The sequence below is a fragment of the Drosophila bipectinata genome, chromosome 3L, assembly GCF_030179905.1.
Source record: "Drosophila bipectinata strain 14024-0381.07 chromosome 3L, DbipHiC1v2, whole genome shotgun sequence".
NCBI classification, from domain to species: Eukaryota; Metazoa; Arthropoda; class Insecta; order Diptera; family Drosophilidae; genus Drosophila; species Drosophila bipectinata.
Window position 1 is genome coordinate 1,190,543 of NC_091738.1, and position 24,704 is coordinate 1,215,246.

The 24,704-nt window shown below is 42.5% G+C and overlaps 1 protein-coding gene across 3 annotated transcripts in view; it reads right to left on the reverse strand.

The window, feature by feature from the left end:
* Window positions 1-1,727: 1,727 nt before the first annotated feature.
* Window positions 1,728-24,704, reverse strand: part of LOC108126399 (uncharacterized) — a 35,889-nt gene continuing 12,912 nt past the window's right edge. For 2 of the 3 annotated variants that reach the window (XM_017242979.3, XM_017242981.3), the window contains exons 2-7: window positions 24,227-24,679; window positions 6,342-6,425; window positions 6,021-6,225; window positions 4,028-4,642; window positions 3,438-3,973; window positions 1,728-3,383 (exon numbers count right to left, since the gene is read on the reverse strand). In XM_017242979.3, the coding sequence (XP_017098468.2) occupies window positions 2,073-3,383; window positions 3,438-3,973; window positions 4,028-4,642; window positions 6,021-6,225; window positions 6,342-6,425; window positions 24,227-24,679 (3,204 nt within the window). In that variant the 3' untranslated portion in view covers window positions 1,728-2,072. The remainder of the gene's footprint in view (window positions 3,384-3,437; window positions 3,974-4,027; window positions 4,643-6,020; window positions 6,226-6,341; window positions 6,426-24,226; window positions 24,680-24,704) is intronic. The other variant, XM_017242980.3, reaches the window with a different exon arrangement.

Sequence of the window (24,704 nt, forward strand, 5' to 3'; positions counted from 1 at the left end):
TGAAATTCAATTTCATTTTTTGTTGCATTTTTTTGTATTTTTACGTTATTCTTTAGCTAAGGTAGTGGGATTCCTTCATTAAGCTGTCTTAAGTAATTATTTTTTTGAGCTGGAGAATGAGTCTACTTAAAGTTAGTTTTTGGGGGAGATTCGAGGGAAAGAGGAGTGTGTTTCGGGGCAGTGTACTTGAGGGGTCGGAGGTCGGGGCAGTGTTCTATTGCTTTTATGTGCGAGATTTCAAACAGGAAAATTGGAAAATTGGAAAACTGGATCGTTGAGCACTGAGTTTCGAGGGAGGGAGCAAAGGTCGGGAGATTATCGGAAATAATTTGATTTCTTAGCCAAGTTAAGTCTTTTTGAGAGTGGTTCATGAACTTAATTAGAGTTTGATTTTAGATTTGATAATATCATACGATAAGGTGCTTAACAGGCTGAGGATCCGGACCACAACGATCCCGATCCAATAAGTATGCTTTCAAGGGGGTGCATATAGGGGTTCCTTGCTCTAGACGAGTTGAATTTATGCTAAGTAAACGTTTATATAAGTAGGCCAAACATAACAGTGTTAAAGCATTTCCTTTTCGGCATTTCGCTCAGTGTATACGTGGTAAAGTAATCGAGAGATATACATAGATATAGATAGCGTAATGCGTGTAAATATCGAGTAAATATCGAGGCTTTCTTTATTTTGATAATTTTGATTGATGTGGGGGATTATATAGAAAAGTATGTATTTGGTTTCTGAAGCCGTTGAATGTGTGGGTCGTGGGTCTTGGATATACACCTATAGAGTGGATACGATCGAGCTATATATCTTTATGTTTTATGTATGTATAATAGTTGTAAATATATAGGGGGGTGTTACAATCATATGTCTGTTCAGATACGTGTATAATGTGTGGTGTGAGTGTGTGTGGCTTATATATCATCGATTTAGCAGTTAGCAGAGGATTACAGTTTCTATATATGAAGGTCATCTAATGGGCAGGAATGAGTACAGTTTTTCCGGCAAAAATCTCTTTTGTCTCTAAGAAGGTACAGTACTTGTATATATCTTTTGATAGACAGATCGGTTTTGCTATAGCGCCATAGCGAAGCTTCTAGGCTGGACGATAAAACACAATTTTTTTTTTAAATAATAGAAAAGTAAATGAAACTGGAAACGGGTTATCCTTTCAAGTTCTCCCCTGGTTTTGGTCGCATTTTATAAAAATAAAAATTCGTTTTCGCTTCTAAAAAATATTGCACAATCGGAATCTAGAAAAAATAACGCGCTTATCAAATATCAATCGCATGTATATAGCGTAATTATCTGTATATGCCTATAAATATAATAAATATTTATATATATTCTGTGGTAACCTAAGCTGGTTTTTGGTTAATTTTTTATTTCTTTTCTTAGTGGTTTTGTGGGTTATATTAACATGCAGACATCAAAAAGTTATTATGCTTTTGTATATAAATTTTCAGTTATATTGTAAAGAGTAACCATATCATATGTCTTAGATTTGCTTTTGGTTTAGCTGCAATTGCTGTTTGGGGGGACTTTAATTAAAAGACGTTGGGGGATCTTGAGGAAGACTTTTAAAAGAAATCAAGAGGGGTATATGAAGCAGAAAGGAAGACATCTAGTATTGGTTCGGGGAATAGAACAGATAAATAGATAGGGTAGTTAGTTATAGAAAAGAAAAATGGCTGATAAATCAAAATAAACCAACGCCTTAATCTTATTCAATCCCTTTGACTTTCTTAATTTCTTCAGCTTAGTTTTAGCTCAAAAGCAGTTAGCTTAGGTGTAGACTTGTTGTGTACATATGTATAGTATCATTGCTATTGCACTTAGCACTTCCACCTCCATCTCCTCTTCCACATCCGACTTACATCGCATTGCTTAGCCATACGTACACGTACATATACATATCTCATAATAGTGTATAAATATATATGTGGAATACGAACTAAAAGTAGCAAAACTAGACTAGAATACAGTTTGGTTTCCTCCTTGGATGTGTGGCCAACATTCCCATCTCATCTGGCTCGTCGGACCTCCCACCGACACTCTCCCCGTTTTCTTATAAATTCGTTTCAGTTCTGTGGGGCGGCAGCATGCCGGACTGGGTGGTGGCGGCGCTTATGGCGGCCACAGCTCCTCCGGGAGTGGCCATGCGCACCCTCTCCCCCACGCCGGGACCCAGGATCCGGCGCTGCATCAAGCGCGATACTCCTACCACTCCTCCGGGCCCAGGGACTGCTCCTGCCCCGGCTCCAGCTCCGTGCATGGACCACTCGTTCTGCTTCAGCAGGAACTGCTTCACGTTGTACTCCATCTGGGCAATGTCCACGTTCTGGGTGGTGGTGTGCAGCTCCGCCTGCACGGATCGCGTCTTGTCCGTGTCATTGGGATAGTATTTGTAGTTGAGAATATCACAAGTGGGCTGTTCGGGCAAGATCAGCGGCTCTGATCCGGAGGACGTGGAGGACACTGCGCCCGCCGGGACTTCCGAGGGAGGAACTGCCACAGTGGTGTAGGCCACCGGCAGACCAGACCGTGTGGTCCTCCTGTAGTAGGTGGTGCACATTTCCGTAGTCTTTGGCTCTACGTTGGGCGCGACAGCCACAAGTCCTACCGGATTCTCTGGCAGAGAGTTGCTGGTGATGTCCGTTTTGGGGGACAGCGAATCCTCAGTGGACTTCTCGGGATAGCCATTGGTGAGCTGCTGCGGCGTGGTCTTGTAGCCAGAGTCCATCGACAGCTTCTCTATGGATATGGAGTCCATGCGGTCCAGGGTGGAGTACGAGGACTGCCGTTCGGTGCCCGAGTTGGAGTCACTGGCCGCCGGTGGCTGTTGCAGGTTCCTCTGCTCCAGCTGCTGGGTGTTGTGCTGCACCCACTCGGCCACCCGACTGAGCTGTTGCCGCCTCAGCAGCACACTCTCCTGATAGTCGATGACATCGCTGATGGAGCTGGAGTTGGCTGAGTGCTTGGGCGAGTTCACTCCAGGATTGACGCTTACGGGTGGATCTCCCGCCTTGGGTTTCTCCGCCTCCGCATCCGGAAGTTGCTGCTGCTGCTGTTGTTGTTGCTGTTGCAGTTGCTGCTGAGCCTCCACTTGGGGTTCCAGCACTGGCTGCAGGGCCACATTCTCATGGGGAGCAGCTGGTCCTTGCCAGGCCTCTACGGTTGCCGCTGCATTGCTCTCCTTGCTGGTTATGATGTCCTTGCCATCGTTGAGTTCCTCGTCGAGGAGTCGCTCCCGTCGCTTGTAGATCACCGGGGTGTAGGTTTCAATAGATTCCAGATTGTCCAGCAGGATGTTGCTCTGCCCGTTCTGCTGAATCCGCATGGCGCACAGACGAGGTCCTCGGTACTTGGGGTTCTCAGCCTAGGAAGGGGGATGTATTAGCTAAAGATCAGTCCATACAGAATCATATGTCACCTTGATGGTTTTTATGAGGTTCCTGTTGAAGGTCTCAAACATTTTGGCTCCCTCACAGCTGCTGGTCTTGTTGCTCCACAAGCTTTGGACACTGCCCGAGTTGGTGGACTTGAGCTGGGCTGGAGCTGCGTTTACGGAAGGAGCCACCGACTTGGTAACCAAAGGCGTCGGTTCGCACACATCTTCCAGCTTCGCAGTGCTCGCCACCTGGGGCTGTGGTGTGGGGGCCTGGTCGGCTTCCAAGAGATTCGCCTGCGAAACGCCAGCCAGGAGGGGCTTACTGACCTCGTCCTGCTCCAGTTCATCCGGTACAGGGCCTCCGGTACCAACACCTGCCGCCTCGAATTTGTTCAAAAGCTGCAAAGCCGTTCCTCCGCCATCTAGGAACCGTCTCTGATAGCCATTTCTCAGCTGGCCGAGATTACTGGTCTCCAGGAGATATTTCTCGGCGGCATAGGCACCCAAATGAGTGGTTGGATACATCATGGTGGAAGTGGTTAGCTTGCCACTGGCGTAGTCCTGTCCTTGTCCTGGAACTGGAAAGATAAGATTATAATCTTGCCAGAAGGAAGAGCATTCCCTTCACAAACCTGCAACTGTCCTCTCACACAAGCGATGATGCCCAAGGATAGGGTTCACCATCAGATCGTCCTTCTTGGCCGGGGTGAACAGTTTGTCCATATCATTCAGATCCGATACAGAGCTCTTGGTTTCTGATATAACCGAGTCGCTGGACTTGACCAGCTTCATCAGATATGGACTATTGGTTCGCGACGGAGAGTTCAAGTTGCTGTGACACCGCAAACACAGTTGGGTCAAGTTGGACTCGTTCAATCCCGATCCCTGGAGATGTAGCTGGTGCGGCGTCTGGGTGGCCACCGTGTAGGAACGCGTCAGATCCGCCAGGACCTGCAGGTCCTGCTTGCTGCACTGACACGTGTCGCAGTGTTTCACCTCGTTCGCCTTCAGCTCGTCCTCCAGAAACTTGGCCATTATGGTTGGCGATATCATGTCGGGATTGGTAGTTTGATTCGAATTACAATTGCTGGTTGTTGTGCCGAACTTGTTGTTGTTGCCGCTGGTATTATTGTTGTTATTGTTGTTGTTAATAGAGTCCTTGTTGCTGCTGGTGATGTTATTGTTAGTTGTGGCCTGGTTGGACTTTTGCTGCTGGGGATTGTTGGCTTCATTCCCATTGGCGGCGTCTAAATTGTATGTGAACATTATTTTTCATTAGTAAGCACTCTTGTTTGTAAAGTTTAGAAGGCTGTTAGTATAAATATATCTATTATAAAACATGTTACTCATATTAAACTAAAGTTAAAATATAAAAAAGAAAACAACAAATAATAATAGCCCCTATGGTATAATCGTATGTGGTCACTTCCACAGATATGTCTATATCTTTCACATTTTGAACTCGATTCTTAAGCAGAATACCTTAAAAGATTTCTGCATCGATTCTCTATCAATTTGCTTCAAAATCATTCAACAACAGTTATGACCGATTTTTTTTAATTTTTTTATTAAAACCCTTACAAAGACTGGCATATCCGTGTATCTAGGCTTACCATCTAGGTTTATATCTGGGCTATTTTTAAATACTTTATCATTATTCTGCATCACAATTGTCCAACAAAATGTTTATATCTTGGCCAATTTGTACAATCTATTTATAAAGCGATTCCCTTCCAATAGCTTTTAAAATTTTAGAATATTATTTTAAGTACATTTTTAGTGGGTTTTTCTGCCAGATCTTTGGTTTTCTAAATGTTTGATTTAGAAAGCCACTGTTGCACTTTTTATTGAGTGCATACTCGTGCAAAAAAACCTCGAATTGTATTTTAATTGAGAACGAAACGCTTTCAATCAACTCTGCCGCAACACAACATGGCCGGAAAATATAAAATGAATATTAAATGGATATTAGAACCAATAGAAACTTTGTTAGTCCAATTAGAATGCAGACCTCAAAAATGCCTGCCATAAATGCAGTTTGTTTCGCAAATTCCTGTGCTTCATCAGATATGAGTTTTAAAACTAGCAACAAATTGCTGGAATTGATAAACAAAAAGTTTGAGCCGCAGCTATGGCCTCTGTTGGCATTCTGCTGGCCCTAAACAAGTATGTAAATATTTTCGAGAAACGAAAAAATGTTTCGCAAAGTTATTTTACGACTGTTTCAAATTGCAATTACTGCCCTGCCGAAAGAGAGCTACGAAAATGCAAACAATGGTACTTTGGACTGACGCTGGATGGACAAAAAATAACCAATAATAAATATAAATTAAACGAAATGGCAGGCAATTAATGCAAATGAACAATAAATGAAAAAAGGAAGATAATCAATGAATGCCAATACAATGCACAATGACGTGGAATGGATTCAATTATGAGGCAAAAATCAAATTGTTAACTCGGCGCCCCCTTTTTTTCGGGGGGGAACAGCCGCCGCTCGTGATTCAATCAGCAGGTAAGTGGGCCTAGAAATGCGAATCGAGAAATCAAATAAATCAAATCAGAAAATAAAATCAAGGGAAAATATGAGCAAGGAAATCATAAGGTTCAACATGGTCTACTAACACCTACCGAGTCCCCGCATCGAATAGACCATGGCCGTGGGCGGGAAGGGGCAGGCGGAGGGGGGCGGCGAGTCGGAGGCCGGAAGCACTTTATAGGAAGCTGTGGTGGCCACGCCCACTCCGCTATTACTGCACTCCGAGTCGGAATGGGAGTTTGTTTCCAGTCTCATGTACGCCGACACCTTGGATTGAATATCAATGGGTAGCTGCAGAGAAATGCCATTATTTAAGGGAATTTATTCTTCTAAAGCACGGAGAACTTTTGGGTGGGTGGCAATTTTGGGGCGCCCATAGCCCCGCTTAACACCCATTCCATACTCACCGATGACACTTTTTGGGACACAAAACTATCCGGCTTGCACTGCAGCAATTGTATGGCCAGGCTAATGTCAGCCTTGTAGCGTTCCTGGCAGGAAGAGAGGAAAGCAAAGGAGAACACAGATAAGAGAGCGTCGTCACGGAAGTGGCATAAACGAGTAGGCCTACACAGTGCAAAATTTTAGGTACTAAAATCTACTTAGAGCTAAAATAAATAATATTGATGTAGTAGTAGTAATAACAGTAACTAAAACTATTCTTTAAAGTTCTTGCTATGGCTATTAATAATAATAAATAATTTTAATAAATTAAATTAAAGCTCTGATTACTCAAACTAACATTTAGTCACATTAAAGTCACCTTTTTAGTAAAATAGTATGTTTATTTTAAAAATCCATTAGAAATTTATACCCGATACTTCTATCAATCAAAATAAGTAAAAGGATGGAATATGTTTTAAGATGAAAGGAAACGTTTCCTTTCTCTGAAAAGTATACATTCTTCGTCTTTATAAACATCCAAGCGAATTCTAACCATTTAATAAAAAACTATATTAATATCCTAGGTATAAAGGATCAAAAGGATCAATACCTAATGTGATGTAATGAAAACTTAAATGATTTACTTAAAATTGCACATACTTTAATAACTTGTATTAATAAGTCCCTTAATTTAAATAAAACATATTCATACTTACATATATTTCTAATTTTAATTTATCTTCTAATATAATTTATAACATAAATCTATCTTTATAATTTCTCCCAGTGCATGGTTTTATGCGGTTGTTTGGCAGCGTTAGCTGTGTGTGCTGCGTGCTGGTGTGCGGGTTAGTTTATATAGCTTCTTGCTTCTTTTGACACTTTTCGTATGCAAATGTCAAATATGTTTGCTGTTCGTTTTGTTTCACTCGACTCCTGCCACTGCAGCCGCACCCCATGCCGCAGCCCCTGGCCCCCAGCAATCCTTTTACACATTGTTAGGCAAACTTTTCTCGAGGGGTACCAAATGTTGCCAAATGGGAGTTTTAGTTTCCCAAGAATTTGTTTTTTAGGTGAGTCGGTAAAGCTACTTTTAGGGAGTTCCATAGTTCAAAGATGAATGGGATGCTCCCCTGATTTAAGAGGAATTTGTCCCTTTAAAAAGCTTATTTTCTTAAGATTCTTATGAAAAACCATCCAGGGTATAAAGCCATTTACATAAACCCTTCTGAAGGGCCAGTTCGAGTCATCTTGGCTTGTTTCGCTGTTGCTTTTGTGCATTTTGGTGTCAGCGGCAGAGCCTCAAAAAGTTTCGCTCCTGGTTTTTGTGTTTGGTTTTTGAAGCAACCCCCCTAGAAACACACACACATACATCGCAGGAAGAACTTTTAGATGCCTTTTTAAATTTTCACAAATGCGATGCACTCGAACTTGTTAAACAAGCAACAACAACACCGGGCCAACAATAACAAAACCAAAAAAAAAAGAAAAACTGAAAAAGAAGGGAAAACCATGGCAGAGGGACAACTGCATTGGTGACCCAAATACAACAACGCCACAACAGTAGCAACAACAATGGAGCAACAACAACATCAACTAGGAAAATGGAAAATGGTGGACCACTGTAACGGCATTTTGCACCGCGTTTACCAACACTTACACGCCCCGCCACCCAGCCATTTTTCCAGCTCCGTTTCGGTTCGGTTTCTCACGCTGCATTTTCACACTGCCTGGCAATGGAAAATGCACCGAAAATGTATAGTCCTAAAGGTTTAAGCTTTAAAAGTTTAAAATGGGGGAAAATTGGTTTTTACTTAATTTTAATAATTAGTGTTCTAAGCCTTCAGAAAACCATTTTAAATGGAAGTTGAAACTATGAACTTTGGACATAAAATATCAACGAATATCTACTTTATCTGAAGGATTATCAATAATTTCTCATTAAAAACGTATATTTCAAATATCAAATAGAAAACTTCATAAATATTTTCGTTCTGTGCAACAAGGAAAACGTCTGAAAAAAATAAAAGAAAAGCAAGTGCCTGGCAAGGAACTGCAAAATGCCGCCGCTTGCATTTTATGTTCATTTTCCCTTATTTTCCTTTTGCACGTTTTTATATTTTCCTTCACTTGGCATTTTTATTATTTTTTTGCGCTCTCCGGGCACAGTGCTGGCAGCAATTTTATAAATAGAAAAATGCATAAAAATTGCATGAAATAGAAATGAAATAAATTCCGACAGGGAAAAGGGAAGAGGTGGTGCTGGGAGCCAGGAACCAGGAGCCGAGATCGGGGCAAGTGGCAAGTAGCTCGACTTGACTTGGAAGTGGCAGCTAAATAAGCGGATGCATTGATTGAACTCGAATGCGAAAATGTTGATTGTCAGTTGGCTAAGCATGAAAGTAATTTCTATAAGCCGGAGAAGATTGTGGTCGGGAAAGGGAATTGCAATACCACTCTATTGATGGATTACTCGTGTATCCTTTGGCATTCTCCTTGCCTGCTACTTACTACTTTTAATAATCACGTTGCTTGCTACTTTTATTTAGTTTAGTAAAGTCATAAAAAATAAGGAAAGAAGGTCAACCTGTTATGGCTTGTTTTTCACAAGTCCCTCGGATCGTATGGCATTGATCCCTGAGCAGTTTCGCCAACTTGATTGACCCATTTCCGTGAGGATATCCATCCTTGGACTCGTCAATCCATTTTACAGCCACAGCTGGTGCCATAAACAAAACCCCTTTTTTCCATCTCAAAAAACACGATGACGATGGAGGGAGGCCAGTGCCAGTGCCAGTTCCACTCGCAGCACTCGGAATTCCATTTCGCCAACTGGCCTCAGCACGTTCGATGGCTGGGTAAATGCAAAATAAATTTCCAACTTTACACTCTTTAATGAAGTGCTCCGAGTGCTCTGAACACCGAGTGCCGAGTATATCGAACACTCCTCCGAGGACTCCAAGGACCTGGCGCTAAATTTAAAACGTGCCACGACAGGCCATCGATTCGAATCGGTTTTAATTAAAAGCATCCACGTCCAACCCCATGCTCAGCCTTTGTGTATATTTAGCATTGCGTGATTGCATCGGATGCAGGGCAGTGCATGTCGGGGAAGTAATAAAGATAATTGAATCATTAGCGTGTGTAGCTAATTGTATGCATTTAATTAACAGACCATAAAAAAACCCCCAGCATTTAACCTAAACAAACGCGATTTAAAGCGCTGCTGGCTCTGGAGGCAAATCAAACATCATCAAAGGAGAATTAATTGCAAAGGGGTTAAGTCAGCTTTTCTAATCATTTATTAAATTCCACACAACTCCCTTTTATTATAAAAAATAAAACCTATCACCCCTTTTTATTAAAAACACTTTTCTAAATTCCCCTTTCAGATTTTTGCACGTTGTGCATGCGACAAAAAATGCATAGCATACTTTTCAGCACTGCAACTGAAATGAAAAGGGAAATTCGCGGAAAAACGAGAGTTCATATGGGACCCACAGCAAAGGAGAAGCGAAGCGCATTTGTAGGCCGCAAGTCTGATTGCCTTTTGTCCCTCTGTTGCTGTGGCTTCCTAGACCCTTTATATTTTTTTTACTGTCCTTTCCGGTCTCTGTGTTTTTTTTGGTTTAGAGCCGTCACGGCTTTTGTGCAATTTCACGCTTGTTTGCTGACCAACAGCTGACCGCAAGCCAAAACCGGAGCTCCTAGAAAACAGAGTGTAGGGAACTGGCGGAAAAGCGGAAAATGGTTGGAAGCCAGGGCAGGTGTGTGAGAGGGCGAGTGTGCCATTTGCGGTGGCTTTTGATTTGCCAATAAAACGCGCTGACAGGCAGCACGGCCAACGGGCGACAGTTTATGAATAGCATGCGAAATTGTCAAATAGCTGCGAGGGGTTTAGCTCCGTAATGAATAATAAATTCGTTATGGCCGTGGAAAAACAATCAAAACGGGGCCGAGGAAATGGCACATTAGCGGGGAGCTCCATCCGGGACGGGCAATTAGTCAAATGAATGGAATAATAGGTGGGGATTGGGTTTTCCAGGTAATCAACTATTAAAAAGACATATTTGAGAAATAATTTAATTAAATTTAAGGGTATTAGTTGAAGATTTTGTGGTTAATGGTAATATATAATGTGTATTTTGGCCAAAAACCCATTTGTAGGCTTCTCTGATTAGACCCGCATAAACAGAGCCAGAATCCCCCTGGAACATACGAGCCTCCAGCCTTGTTTGTGTCATTTGGGCCACTGGAGAGACTCCTGCTCCACTCAGCACTCCTGCATGGATGTTTGTCTATAACTGGCGATGCATATGCACAAATATTATGGTTAATTATGTGGCACAGTTACCCACTGCCACGCCCATTGCTCCCCACACACACATGGCAATTTCCCACTCTAATTAACATATTTCTATGCATAGCCCGGCTTTTATTTCATTTGTGCCTCAAATACACTTTTTCGCAGCAATCTTTAAGGTCGACCAACCGCAAAATCAAAACCACAAATGCAAATGCCAACTGAATTATGAGAAAATTAATTTTCACAAATGACAAGAACAACAAGAAAAACAGGCCGGGTAGGGAAGGGAAACTGCAAACTGCAGCCGGAGAATTGCATACTAAATTAAGTTACTGCGAAAGGGGTTTTGGCTCAGGGGCGGCTGAATCTAATTAGTTGCTCAAAAGCTTTGCCAGCGCAGCGCAGAAGGGTTCAAATTGTTGGTGGTTGCCACACAGAGGGGCTGAGGCCGTCTGGGCTGGGTGCTTAGAGGGTGGCAGGGCCGCCTGGTGGGTGGCATGCCAGATAGACGGAGACAGGCATTTGAGTTAAGTGAATCTGCATGTCATTCATGTCAGGACATTTAGTACGCCAGGATGCACTAGGATGATGAGCGAAAGGCACTGAACAAAAATCTCCTTAATTATAATGGCTATAACCTATTGGGTTTCATTTAAAGCAGGCCTAGACTTACTTATTCTATTGCCTTAAATATTAATTTACTTATAAATAAATAATATTATTTAACTATTATTTTCCTCAGTGTTTCTTAGCTGCTGTTGCCCAATTAGTTTGAGCTTGGCTGCATCCTGACATTCGGATTTATGCGATTAATCTGAAGGTGCTTGTTTCCACCCACATCCTTGCAAGCCCAACGACCACAAATCCAAATCCGAGTAATCAGGAAAAGAATGTGCTGCATGTGTTGCCCAGAAAATGCTGAAATGTCAACATTTCCCCATAAATACACTCTCTCGCTCACAAACATGGACCCAAAAATTAGCATAAGCGTAAACATTGCCAAGTGGCTTTCCCGGTGACGGGGTCTGGGGGATGTTTTGGGGGGCTGCCAAGTCAAACATTTTGGCACTGCATTAAATACACAAAATTTGCACAATTCCCGGCCAGAGAGACGGCGTGGGCGGGCGGGCGGTGGTCTGGTCTAAACAATGGCCAGTGCCAAAAGCAAATAAAATGGCCGAAAGAGCCATCCGAAGAGCCCACTGATGATTGCGGGGGATACTCTATAGAGCAGTATGGTTCCCGATGTTACTCCACTATGTAGTTCCTGGCAAGGGTTTAATGCTCGCTTGTGCGTGGCAAATTTGTTGAATTTACATTTTTATTTCGCCCGGAGAAATATTATGCAACACATGGCGCGCATTAAAAGGGTTGGAGCTAATGAAGGCTGAAGTCCTGAATACCCTTAATGTGGCAGGGACGCAACCAGGGGGTTATCTACTCCTAAGTGGGGATTACACTTGCCAATGTTTCATTGTACAGACTCTCTAATGTCCATAAAGTTTTCAAGTGCCCGAGTACTTGGCCAAGTCTGTAATAATTTATTATTATTTCGGCCCAAGGATTTGTCATTTTAATGGGAATATTAAAACAATTAATATGCATAAATGATGTAAAATTTTATAGGGTCTTTTCTACTTCTAGGGTCTACTCTTCTTCTAGGAAGAGGATGATACACATAAAATTTTCGGAAACTGCCACAAGTAAGTCCTTTTATGGACTAACTTCCGCACCATCCAATTATTTGCCGAAAACCCAGGGACATATATCAATGGTTAAACCCGCATTTCCCAATCGAACTTTTCGCATTCCCATTCACAAAGTTAATGTACCTTTTCCGCCCCGAAATACTTCGGCAGGGCGAAACTAAAGCAAAATCATTGAAACTTGTATGGGCCGCATCATTTATTCATCACGCACAGTCTGAATGACAGAAGGACATGGTCGTACATTATTGTAGGATACGCCACCCTCGCTATATCCACATCGCATATCCTTATCCAAACACAGAGCACACACATTCGGGTCGGTCAATCATGAAAATGGCCATAAATATATACACTATATATACTTTATATTTGAACTCGGTGCGCGTTAGTGTTTGCATTTGTGTTTTGTGTTTTATGTCTTATGCTGCTCGGATTTAAAAGTCCGGAATGCCCGAGATCCAGTCGTGGTCAGAAGTGCGAAAGTTTTTCAGCTTCTTGGCTTTGGAGCCGAAAGAAAGTCCAACCCTCCAAGATGAAGCTAATCTCGGGGTGTCCTTGTGTGTGAGTTGGCTGATTTATTCGAATTTATGTGAGTGGAGACATTTTATCAGAGTCCTGGCCGCAGAAGGCAAACAATAAAACACCAAACAATGCAATGCCATTGAGGAAATCCAAGTCTAACAGAAACTTGTTTGTTTATGGATTGCTCTGAACCGAGGGTGCTTTAAGGAAGCACAATGGCCCATTTCAATTTTAAATCCATCATTAATTTAAATACACTTTTAGGTGGTTTCGGATTAAAAACGAAAGTGGGAAGCCAGAACTTCCGCACCTGTTAGCTTCTCGCTGCCTTTCTTCTGGCCTTCTTTTATTTTCTTTGTGGGCTGGTGTTTCCTTTTCACTCTTTTTGCCTTTTTTTTTATTTTCACTTTTCTTACCAAAAGATGTAATTATTTTTAATGAGCGACTGCAGAATTACACATCAAACATGCGAGAAATGGGGTAAGGGAACTACATCTTATATGGGTCGAAGTGTGTCTGCCAGCCAGAAAGATGAAATGCAAAAAAAACACATCGCATATGTGGAAAATGGTCCCCTAATAGGTATTTTTTAATAATGCCAAGAAAGGGCGAAATTGTGAGTGAAAAATGTGGAAAATCATCATGAAATCAGCAGGCCCAGAGGCCATCAAATCTTTCAATCTAAAATCCAAATATTCTAACATCATCAACCCAATGACTTCATTAAGGGGCCAGGGCACCCCAAAAAAAAAAAACGTCGGTAAGGCAAAAACTTCTTTCGGTTTCAGGTCAAGAAAATTATACGGAAAGAGTGCATGTGTGTGTGTGTGTTCATTAATTTGAGGCTTGTGTTTTAATTAAAAAGGACAATATATTTGCATGACAGGCACAGCAGCGAGGAAGTGAACGGAGACGAGCGTAGCTGACAGCTGGCCTATAAAGCAGCAGCCGCAGCAAGGACATCAGTACCAGGACGACAGGACTCCCTACACACACACACACACACACATAAGGAAATCGGTTAAGGTAGATGAAGGAGAGAGCAAAAGGATAATAATGGCTACGACTTGGTGATGACCAAGTTTCGGGCCATGAAACTAATTGCTTAATTTATACCAAGTTTTTGATTGGCAGTGTCTTTTAATTCCTATAGGTTTCTTTCAAGGACTAAAAATAAAGTCTAAAAAAATATTTTAAAAATAATATAAAGAAAGCAATAGACTTTCCATACCCCGCTACCCTCTAGGCAAACAAAAGAAGCAATCACATCAAAATTAAATTGATGGATCGATAAAAAACAGATTTTCCATAAAAATGCGTTTAAAAAAAACAACCTACATGTTGTATTAAAAATGAAAAGGAAAAACCAAACCAAAGGCCGTCGACATTGCGTAAGCGAAACGTGCGATATGTTGAAAATAACATGACGGGCATGTGGAAAGTGGAAAATGGCGGGAGGAAAGGAAAAGCCTGGGAAAACATATCACGATGAATCATGCAGCCAGTTGGCGCCAAATGTCAAAAACAATGCAACCTCGCAGGAATGGAGGCATCACCAACAACAATCACAGCAACAACAACAAATTATGATTTACAACAATTGTTGGGGCCATGGGAAAGAGACAGGCATATGCCAGAGGAGAGAGATGGCCATAAAAAAGGAAAGGAATCACTGTAATTACAAATGCCGAGGAGAGCAAGGGATTAAGTATCCGCATTGTTACATTTATATGGGCACATGTTTCAGGAAGAGAATTGTTTTGATTTGCACAGGAAAAAATGAAATATTTAAGAGAAATTAAATTCAAATAATAACCCACTATAGAGTAAAAAATATTAACTAACAGAAGATGGGGAAATTTTAACCCAACAGGGATTAATAACAGTCTATTCACTTTTTAAAAGCTTCTATAAATATTCTCCCTGTGCCTTGTGATTTGTTGTGGTTGCTTTTATTTTTTTCATCACTTCAGGAGCGGGAGTTGCACAGGAAAAGAAAATTTATTTGCGTGTTGGACCCAAAGTACGAGAAAAAAAAAGCGAGAAAATGCGTGGCAGGGCGAACAATACAGGAAACTCCACGGCTGGGGAAAATGAGGGAAAACCCACAAATGGAGATGGAAAATGTGCGGCTAAAGCAACACTAAGCAGTTGCAATTAGTGACGAGTGTTTGTCCCTGAAAGGCATTCCACGAGGCGTGTGTGAATAACTTGGCCAAATTGATGAATGCGAGGTGGCTGGTTCGGCTCCGGGCCTGGCCATAAATCAAATGAAAAGGTAGAAAAGCCCGATCTTCCTGTAATGAATAGTTAAGCACCTGAGAGGGACGAGCAACAGTTTGACAAATGAGCATTAGCTGCGGCTTCACTACTTTTTCCTTATTTCATTTAAATAATAAACTAAATTTCGTCGATAGACTTAGAAGAGCTTGGCAACGCAAAAATTCATAACTCTTTTTGGTTGACTGGCTTTCATAGCGGCTGCCTCTTTGCTCTATTTATTTAATATTTATTCCAATTTTATTTATTTAGCCAGCCGCCACTCCAAGCATACTTGAAAAAAGGCCAAAAATGCCACACACACACACACACACTCTTGGCCACAAATTCTATGCCAGAAAAAAGGCCAAACTCAACATTTTGGGGGTTAAAAACTTCCAAGCTGCTCAAAAATCCAAGCCACCCTCAAAAATTCTTCGAGCCTGAAAAGGAGAGTGGTGGGAGGAGCGTGGAAAAGCAGGAAAAGCGGAAAAACAGGCAATAGGGTGCCAGTTGTTGCTAAAAGACCAGCCAAAGGTGTTTCAAATGTGTTGCCAAAGTGCTTAAAGTGCCCGGCAAACTATTCGCTCACAATTTTCTTGTTTTATTCCATTTTATATATTTTTTGTTTGGTTCCTGGTTATGTTTTCTATTTTGTTGTGGATCGAACAAAGTTTCTTGTTGAAGAGAAGCGAGGGCCAAGAGTGATAATGTGCACAAAGTAAAAGTAGCAGAAACCGAAACAACCAGAAACAACAGCAGCAACAACAGTGAGTTGTAAAGCTTTTACACTAAACAACAAAGTTAAGCTGGATATTTTTTTTCTCTTGCCCCTATCTGGGTGCAGTTGCACAAAAGTTTTATGACTGAAGCAGAAATGTGGCGAGAAATCCGAAGAAATGCTTTACAGCACGCACGTGGTGTGCAACACGTCGTATACGCAATGTCAGTCCCTAGATGGTCGTGAATGCATAAAGGATAAGTAGCGTTTCGAAATAAAACCAAATAATATCTTTACAATCTTGAAAAGAAAAGAAAACAGAAGCTATGCACAAAAGAAGCTTACATTGAGTGGGACAACAAGAATTGGCTAAGAAGATTTGGTATCAAAATGCAAAGAAAACAAAAAATTGTGTTTTAATTCAAGGATTTGGTAAGTTAGGCTTGGGAGAATAAAATTGCATACACAAATAGCCACATATTTGATAGTTAATTTCTATATATAATGTTATATATAGACATAGGAAAAAGATAGAATACCCATTCTGTCGATAAAAACTTACAACAGATGGCATCAAGATCTGCCCATCGCCTGCTCTATATTATTGAAAGCAGATCTGAAAATACAGTCTTACTAATACCAGACCAGAAATTACATTGGAACAATTGCCTGAATCCTGCTGCAGAAACTAGACCTTTAACCCCGTTGGACTTTCTGTAGACCATATCCGGCTGAGGCCATCAAGATTGATTTATGTAAATGATTGCTACACTTTGCGCCAGATAATAAATAACCTCACGAAGCCAAAGGGAAACTAATCAGAAACTAAAAGACAACAAAAGTGATAAAAACCAAAGGCAGGTTCTGTGGAAAAAAAAATGGGAAATGGGAGGAAAACCCAAAGGAAACTTCACCGTAATGCAGCACTTGGCTTTTGGCTTTTTCCTCGCTCTCCTTCTGACTGAATGTCTGGCTGACGGAGTGACGTGGGAAATTTTTGCATGCCACTTAAGCCTTCGCTTAGCGTAAAACAAAGAACAGAGACAGCTGCAGAGACACCAGAAAGAGACAGGGCGCCGGCCACCAGGAGAAGCACCAGAGGCGGCAGACACAATGATATATTGCTGATTTGCGTGCCGCAGCCGAGGAAGTTTCCTTTTAGAGTCCGCTAAGGGCAATTCAATATGCATACATCAAGTGCAAAGACACGGCTATAGATCCGCATTCGCATCCAGATCCAAGACCCCTCCTTTGGGTCCTGACCCCCATTCAAAGTGGTAGCCCAGCAAATAGTACGCACTCAGTTTGACAATTGGATGGAGTAGGGCTTCAGTTGGTAATGTTTAAGCTCCAATATGCCCAAGGATCTGTCAGGAGATCTGTTAAACATTAGTTCTGCTTCAAGGCTGTATGATACCTGGTACTTATCTCTGTTAATTCTCTACAGAATTAAATGCAAGGTCTGCCCTCTCACAATCTGCTAAAAATAAACCATTCTCCTCACAACAACTACAAATATTGACAAACCAATTTGAAGGGCAATCAGCGCCAGACAAATTCACTCCCACGAGTGCAAACATGGCCAAACACAAGTTGACACTTGGCTTTAATCGCTATATAGCTGCCATGGCCGGGGGTTCCAGAAAATTAAAAAGCTGCCAACTAATGGTCTGCACTAAAAACTCATTTGTGCACATGGCCACACTGGTCCGCAGCAGGCAACTGCAACTGGCACCCTTAACATTAAAACGGCACGGAGTGGAAAACTTCAAAATGAAAATTGCATAGCTCCCCGAGCCGGTCATAACCCGCTCAGACATTCAGACACATGTGCAGAATGTGGGCTGGACTTTGTGGGTGGATTTTGGTAGCAGGCTATCCGCATGAAAGTTGCATGTAATTCAAAAGGATATAGCTGCACATATAGTGATATATCTTTGCATATATGTACAGATATTGGCCTTTTTCATTTTGGCATTTTGTTTGCTTAACAGATTTTATATCCCGAAAAATTTAAGCGCCTCGCTGTGTGAAGTTTCCATTGTGAAATCTGTGTGCTTTGTTGTCATAAAGCTTGAAAAAATATGCACATGTCCTTTTATGACAGGCTTACAAAGTGAAAAGAAAGAGAATGGGTCTAAGGGCTCCCGTAAAAGTTGTAACAAAACTGTAACCAGAAATCCAGAATAATTGCAGACTTGAAAGTTTTATTTGGGAATGTAATTCCAGAAGGGTGCTTCGATTAAACTGTTTCCAATTAGTTTTCAGAATTTCAATTCCAAGCCACAATCCCTTTTCGATAGTCAGTCTGATTGCCCTATATCATCGACTAAGGTACTACGTCGGCTTTAATTTCCCCATTCTCTCCATTGAGGTTCACCAAACAACTTGAGCTCTAAAATTGGCCACATTTATGTAAAGTATACTTGAGCATTTCCCCCCACCTGCCCATTAATTTATCTTTCGGCCCACTTGAGCATTTTCTGCTTTTGGCATGCAAATCCCCCGACCGACCAGCTCACTAACTCAAAGCCAGAATCAACCAACCCACTTCAGCTCAAATTGCTCTTAAAACTAATGCCCGGCGTAGTACACACACGTGGTGACGGTGGTGGGACGAATCGACCAAATATAGAACCTCTGGGGGCTTCGGGGCTAAAATGAGAATTCCGGGCACTAAAAATAAGCGAGAGGCCAAAGTTGAGTAGAGTAGAGTAAGGCCGCTATCATGATTGATTCAGCGAATTAGGGCTAATTGCATAAAAAATATGAGGTGCACATGTAGTCGGTGTTAGGGTTGAAGCTCAATTAGGGATGCACTGTGAGAAATTATTGCTAATCTTAAAGGTATTCTAGTCTAGAGTTTATCTTATGTTTCTGGAAGGACATAAAGGCTCTTAATCCATCTTTAATTCATTTACTTTTGTTAAAATATAACCCTATTTTAATTTCTCTCTATATATAAGCTTACATATATAGACGGCGCCGCAATCATGGGACACGGACATGGACACGGACCCTCAACCCTGGCCCCTGCGCTCTGTAACCCAGAAAAAAAAACAGAACTTGGCGCCAACATTTTGCGTTTGTCGCAGACATTAAAATGCTTAAAATATCGATCTGTTACAGAGGCCCGGAATATAATGCCGCCATTTGGGCCCAAAGCAACAGTCTGCCACTTAAACGGCCATAGAAAACGACGGGGGGTGGTTGGTATGTAGTCCAAAGAGATTTGAGAGCTTTTCCTGGGATATATTTACAGAATGAATCTAATATTTCGGCAATTACAAACATAAACTGTGGTGGAAATTTAAGCCAGAGCCCTCGTGTTTGCCCAAGGGGAAAGTTAAGCCGGTAAGCAATTAATATTTTCAGGTATATGTTTTCGGGGAAACACTTATAATTTTAATTAAATTTTCGCTTTAACCGTCTGGCTGTGAAACTATTAGTTTTCCTGTTGATCTATGCATCCTTTATGGTGTCCAGTTGGGCAAGTGTTTCTGTTCGTTTATCAAATCCATCCATCTGAGAGAGTATCCATCAATTTTTATGTTTTGGCAAACACTCACACATCGTTTTGGGCTTTTCGGTTTTCGGGTATCCATGGCCGGATCCGTTTCTGTGTTTCCTTCGCCCGAGTAGACATTTATAGCCCGAATAGCTTCGCCCATCCTGCCCAGTTACCTCGGCTATTTAGTGTGTGTCTATGGCATCCTCCTTTTTTTTGCACCTGTGCTTTTTTTTTGGTAATTTCTGGCGACCGCTTACCGTTTTTATTTTGCCGTCGCTGCCAGTTTAGACCCAGAGGGCCAAGGATGGTAGAAATGGTAAAACGGAATCCTATCTGGACTCTGATTTTCCGCACTGTTATTGCCGTAATATGAAACAATTTTTTGTGCCGCGGCGCTCCTTCGACTATTCCAACTTTCAACCGGTGGGTTTCGTGTGTTTTACGGTTTATTCTCCTGCGTTCTACGTGCATTTTGGCCGCATATTTTCCGGTCGTGTTACTGCTGCCCGGCGTTCTCTTGGTTCATTTCACATGCACCCAGGACCATTGCCATTGTTTTTCGTGCAGGGAAATTAAAAAAAGAAACAGTCGGAAAATCAGAATCAGAAAAAATAAAAACAGAACCCAACAGAACTGTTGGCAACACGCAAAACGAACTGGAAAAATGTTTTGTGGGCAGCAGGACGCAAATTAAAGGAATTCGAATTCGGTACAGGGCTTGTACTTGTTTACTTTGCATTCGCCGGCCCAGATAACGGTATAGTTATGGGCATTATAGGGGATATGCACGGGGGATTTATAGCATGGCAATGCCGTTGATTGAAAGCCGGATTTTCGCATATTTTCTGAGTCCCGGTATCGAGTAGAAGCGTAAAATTGCACAGGTCTTTGTGAAATTAAAACTGAACATTTTATAAAATAAACACTGCACGTTGAAAGGTTGTGCCAATGTTTTTAAAATGTTTGGTATTTGAGAGGTGAAAAAAAATATAAACAGAAGGTTTATTAGAAATATTTTCCATTTAAAATCATTCCCAATATTTCACAAAGTATTCGGTTAATCTGAATTTCTGCACTTTCTTTACTTCTCTTACCCCTAAAAACAAAAATTTCATTAAACATCCAGACTTGTTGTCCACGCCCCTCATTACTAGACTCTCCCAGACCCACTTAAAGCATTTGATAATTTAATCATCCCGGAATTTCTATTATTTGATTCTGCTTATTGTCGGTTAAATCACAGACAGATTGTGTTCTCGGGGCCAAAAAGCAATTTCATCAGTGGCCGACGACCAAACCCCACTAACCAAACTCCAAACTGGCGAACCGAACTCAACACACCCAACCACACAAAGTGCCGCATCCACAGTCCCCAAGCCCACCTAAGCCGACTGGATGCCACCCACCTCCTGGCTGAGTGCTTAGTGGGGATGCCACATTAGGCAAATATGTAAATAACTTTTAAGGAATTAAGCCCACTCACACAAAAACCCGAGCGAGACAGAAGAAGGCGAGGAGCCAGTACTTTCTTGGTTCTTGCTTATCAGCTGATAAACAAGGCCTACAATAGCATCACTTATACGCCATGTTGCACCGGTCGGTTCGACAACAAAATGGAGCATGCAACAGGGGGAATGAACTGGTGTCCGGAAGGGATTGAAGTGCGTTGAGGCACTGCGAGAAAAGTGATGTTATACTGAAGACTTTAATGTAGGTAAGACTTGTAGGTAAGTGTTACCGACGCCTATTACAAGTAATTATTTTCTCTCAGTGATTTAGGTACAACACATTAATTACACACACGTTCGCCAGAGGTCCAGAACCGCAACAGAGCCGAAGAGCCGGTAGAGAACTGCCAGACCAGAAGGCAAACCACAAACGCGTCATTATCAAACGGGGAAAACAAGAACCCAGAAGGGTTGGGGCGAAAATTGAAGAGGGATAAGGAATATGGGAATATACAGGAGCACGGAGATACTAGAGGCGTAAAAGGAGATCCAGGATAGCGGATAGGGGACCGATGCGGCGAGGAGGACCCCGGGCGGGAATTGGGAATCATTTCACGTGAACTCCTGCTGCATTTTATCTGCTCCAGTTGCAACGGACCCGGCCCAGTGGGAGCAACGGGTGCAAAAGGGACAGCCTAAAATGGGGCGTGAACGAGATGGGGCATAGACCGATGATGGCTTCAAAGAGAGAGACGGGCACAGCCCCTGAGCATATTTACAGTTGCTCGGCATTTAATGCAAGTGGGAATTACAAAAGAAGGGCGTGGCGTACCATGTTGTTGACGTTGTTGTCCTTATTGTTGTTGGGGACTGCCTGCCAGGCGATTTTAAATATTCGAACCAATCTAGCGAGAGCGAAAGGGACAGGGATAAAGAGGGATAAAGCTAAAAGCTGTAACGCCTGAATGGGCGCAAAGGAATAAAACCATAAACGGCAACACTATAATATGCACTTTTGAAGTTTTTTTTTAACCATATTACATACATAGGTTATTAAATGTCTATTCTATTTAAGAATTAAAGACATAGTCCTATTAAATATTCAATTAATTTATTGTCTGAATTCCCAAAGCAATATTAGACTGTCACTTATCCCATTTCCAGTCATTTCTTTCTCTGTAAGCCCAACTTTTCCGCCCGCATTTTCCCGTAAGAGCGGTAAACAATAATAACAGCCAGCAACAATGAGGCATGATGGCCCTGGGAGGATTACAGGACACATCCAGCTGCAGGGGAGCCAGTAGCTGAGGGGGAGTTTTCGGGTCCGTAGCAGAGCAGAAGCTCTGTATCTGAAGCATCGGACGAGCAGGCGACTAAGTGTTTTGCAACGGAAACGCCGAGCTATCATGCAAAAAGCCACTGTCAGATTAACGAACCATGGCCAAAACAGATAGCATCTATAGCAGGGAGAGAGGAGTTGGGTAAGGGGCAGAGGGAGCTGGTAAAAAAAATAGCTGGTAGCCCGAAGGTAAATGGCATCGGGAGATCCGCAATGTGGCACGTGACGCAGCGACAGTCCATGACCAAGTGCTGATTTTTTATCAGCCAGAAAAGTCAGTGGAAGTGGCGGGCTGGCACGACGTGGAAAGGCAGACGGCAGCTGGCGGCAGGCGGCAGGGTGACGGATGTAGTGAACGAAAACTGACAAAAAGGTTATTGACATTGTTGTTCCACTACCTCCCTCGAGCTCTCGCACTTTTTTCCCAACCCAACACACTCTATTCCTGCTGTCTGATTCATTCTCTTCAAAAATTCACAGACTGACTGGCAAACAAACGGCGAAAAATAAGCTTAGATTAATGGTGGCGAGAAATACCCTACCAAGCGAGAGGAGTATTATTGAAAAAGTAAAAATTAAACAAGAACTATTAAGCCTTGTTGAGTGTTTTCTGCACTCGTCATGACAGAACCTCTCTAGACCATCATTTCATCCTCCGAGCGCATCGGAAGCCGGCTTAAAAAAAAGTATTGCATACTCGCAGGCGCCTCCTTGAAACAAAATAAGGACATAAGCAGCAGGACGAAAACAAAGCAAAGTCAAGCGGAACGCAACAGAAACTGCGCAACTTTTGAAGAGGTGGAAATGCTTTTTAAGTATTAATTTGCGCAAACACTCGACACAACGGAGACGGTTAAAAGCAGAAGAAAAGCCAGCCCGCCCGCCCCGCGGAGGCAACAAAAAGGCAAAAACAAGTTAATAAAGCAGTTGCAGCAGCGCCACCTTCCCAATTTCCTCCAACCCGCCAGTGCACTTTAAACAAAAAAGCACTTCAAGTGCTAGGGGTTATGGCTTTTGCCCGAAAAGAACAAAAGAGTCTTATGGTTTTAACAATTTTTGATGAAAACGCTCGTAAAACATACAATTTGTTATAATTTCACAAGTACCGGGTATTGTGTTACTTTCTTTTTACTTTATTTTCCCTGAGTGTAGCTTTCCACCTGCCCAATGTCCACTAATTGCTTGCAACATGGGCTATCGCTTTGCGCAAACACCTAGGACACCCGCAGGACACCTTCTTTAAAAGGTTTCCCCGACGCCGGACGCCCACTGCCCCACCCCCTCGATATAGCTTTCTCTACATTTCTCGACTTTCTCCCTCTCAGCTTTCACCCAATCGCTCCAAGTGCATTTCTGCTGTTTTGCGTTAATTGAAAACTTTTTTGTGAGCAGATATTCGTATTTTCGCAGCATGGCAGAAACAAACTGAATTGGAAAAGTTTTCTAGTATTTCACCCCTCCACCCTCCACAAAAATAGAAGGGACTACTCGTAAAGTTGTCGTAAGTATAGAAGTGCAACTCTGAGTTTTTAACGCTTTTCCGCCTTTCATTTGTTTAGACTTTAACCCCACCCAGCTCCACCCACCGGGAGCTTATAGTTCCAGTGGTCTACCTACCCCACCGAAAAAAAAAAAAAGGCAGAAACTACCCCCACACCTCTCCAGACTTAAGTGTGTTTGTGTTTCCTCTCAAAACTTGGCGGCCAATTAGTTGGCTGCACCGAAATCTGGAGGTTCGGGGCGAGGAGCTATAGCCTGCGACTTTAACCGACTGTGGCAGCTGTTATATTGGGGCTTGGACTGGCCAAATCGGATATCCACTTTAAGCTGTTTGGGTTGCCGCGCTTTCACGTCGGGGCTTCGGAAATTGTCAAAGAATGAGCGGAATAAAGTTGGCGGCTTAGCCCCAAGTGGCTAAGTGAATTTTCTGAAAGAAACTAGGTCTTATACTATATACTAAATACTATATAGTTTTTCAAAAGTTTATTTTAAAGACTACTAGAATAATGGCTTATCCTTTTCTTATTTTAGTTTAAACCCTAACCATATAGTACCTCATTATAATCCCACTTAATATATGATTGTTTACTCACGATTTCCCTCTGCAACTTGGCTATATTGAAGTTGGCCTGGGCCAGACGGACACTCAAAGTGGCCACATCGCTGGTCAGCTGGGCCCGCTCCCCGGCGTTCCGGTCCACCAGCTTGAGCATTTTGTCCTCCAGACTCTGGTTGACCTTCTGGACACGCTTGTGGGACTCGTAGAGGCGGTCGTACTTGTCCTGCCACGCTATCACGCTGTCCTCGAGCTCCACCTGGCGCTCTGTTTCCCGCAGACAGGCGGTTTCCAGGGCGTATAGCTGCGTTTGCTTTTCGATTAGTGCCTGTTGCAGTTGTTCAATTTCCGACGCCGCGGGAGCGGAAGTGGCTGCCGCTGTCGCTACCGTGGCACTAGCCGTTCCAGGGGGCGTGCCAGCTGTGGATATGGCCGATGTCGCCACTGCTGATGCTGCACTCTGGGATGTAGTTGCCGCCGTTTTCGGTGCCTGGATGAGAGTAGAAAAAAAATGA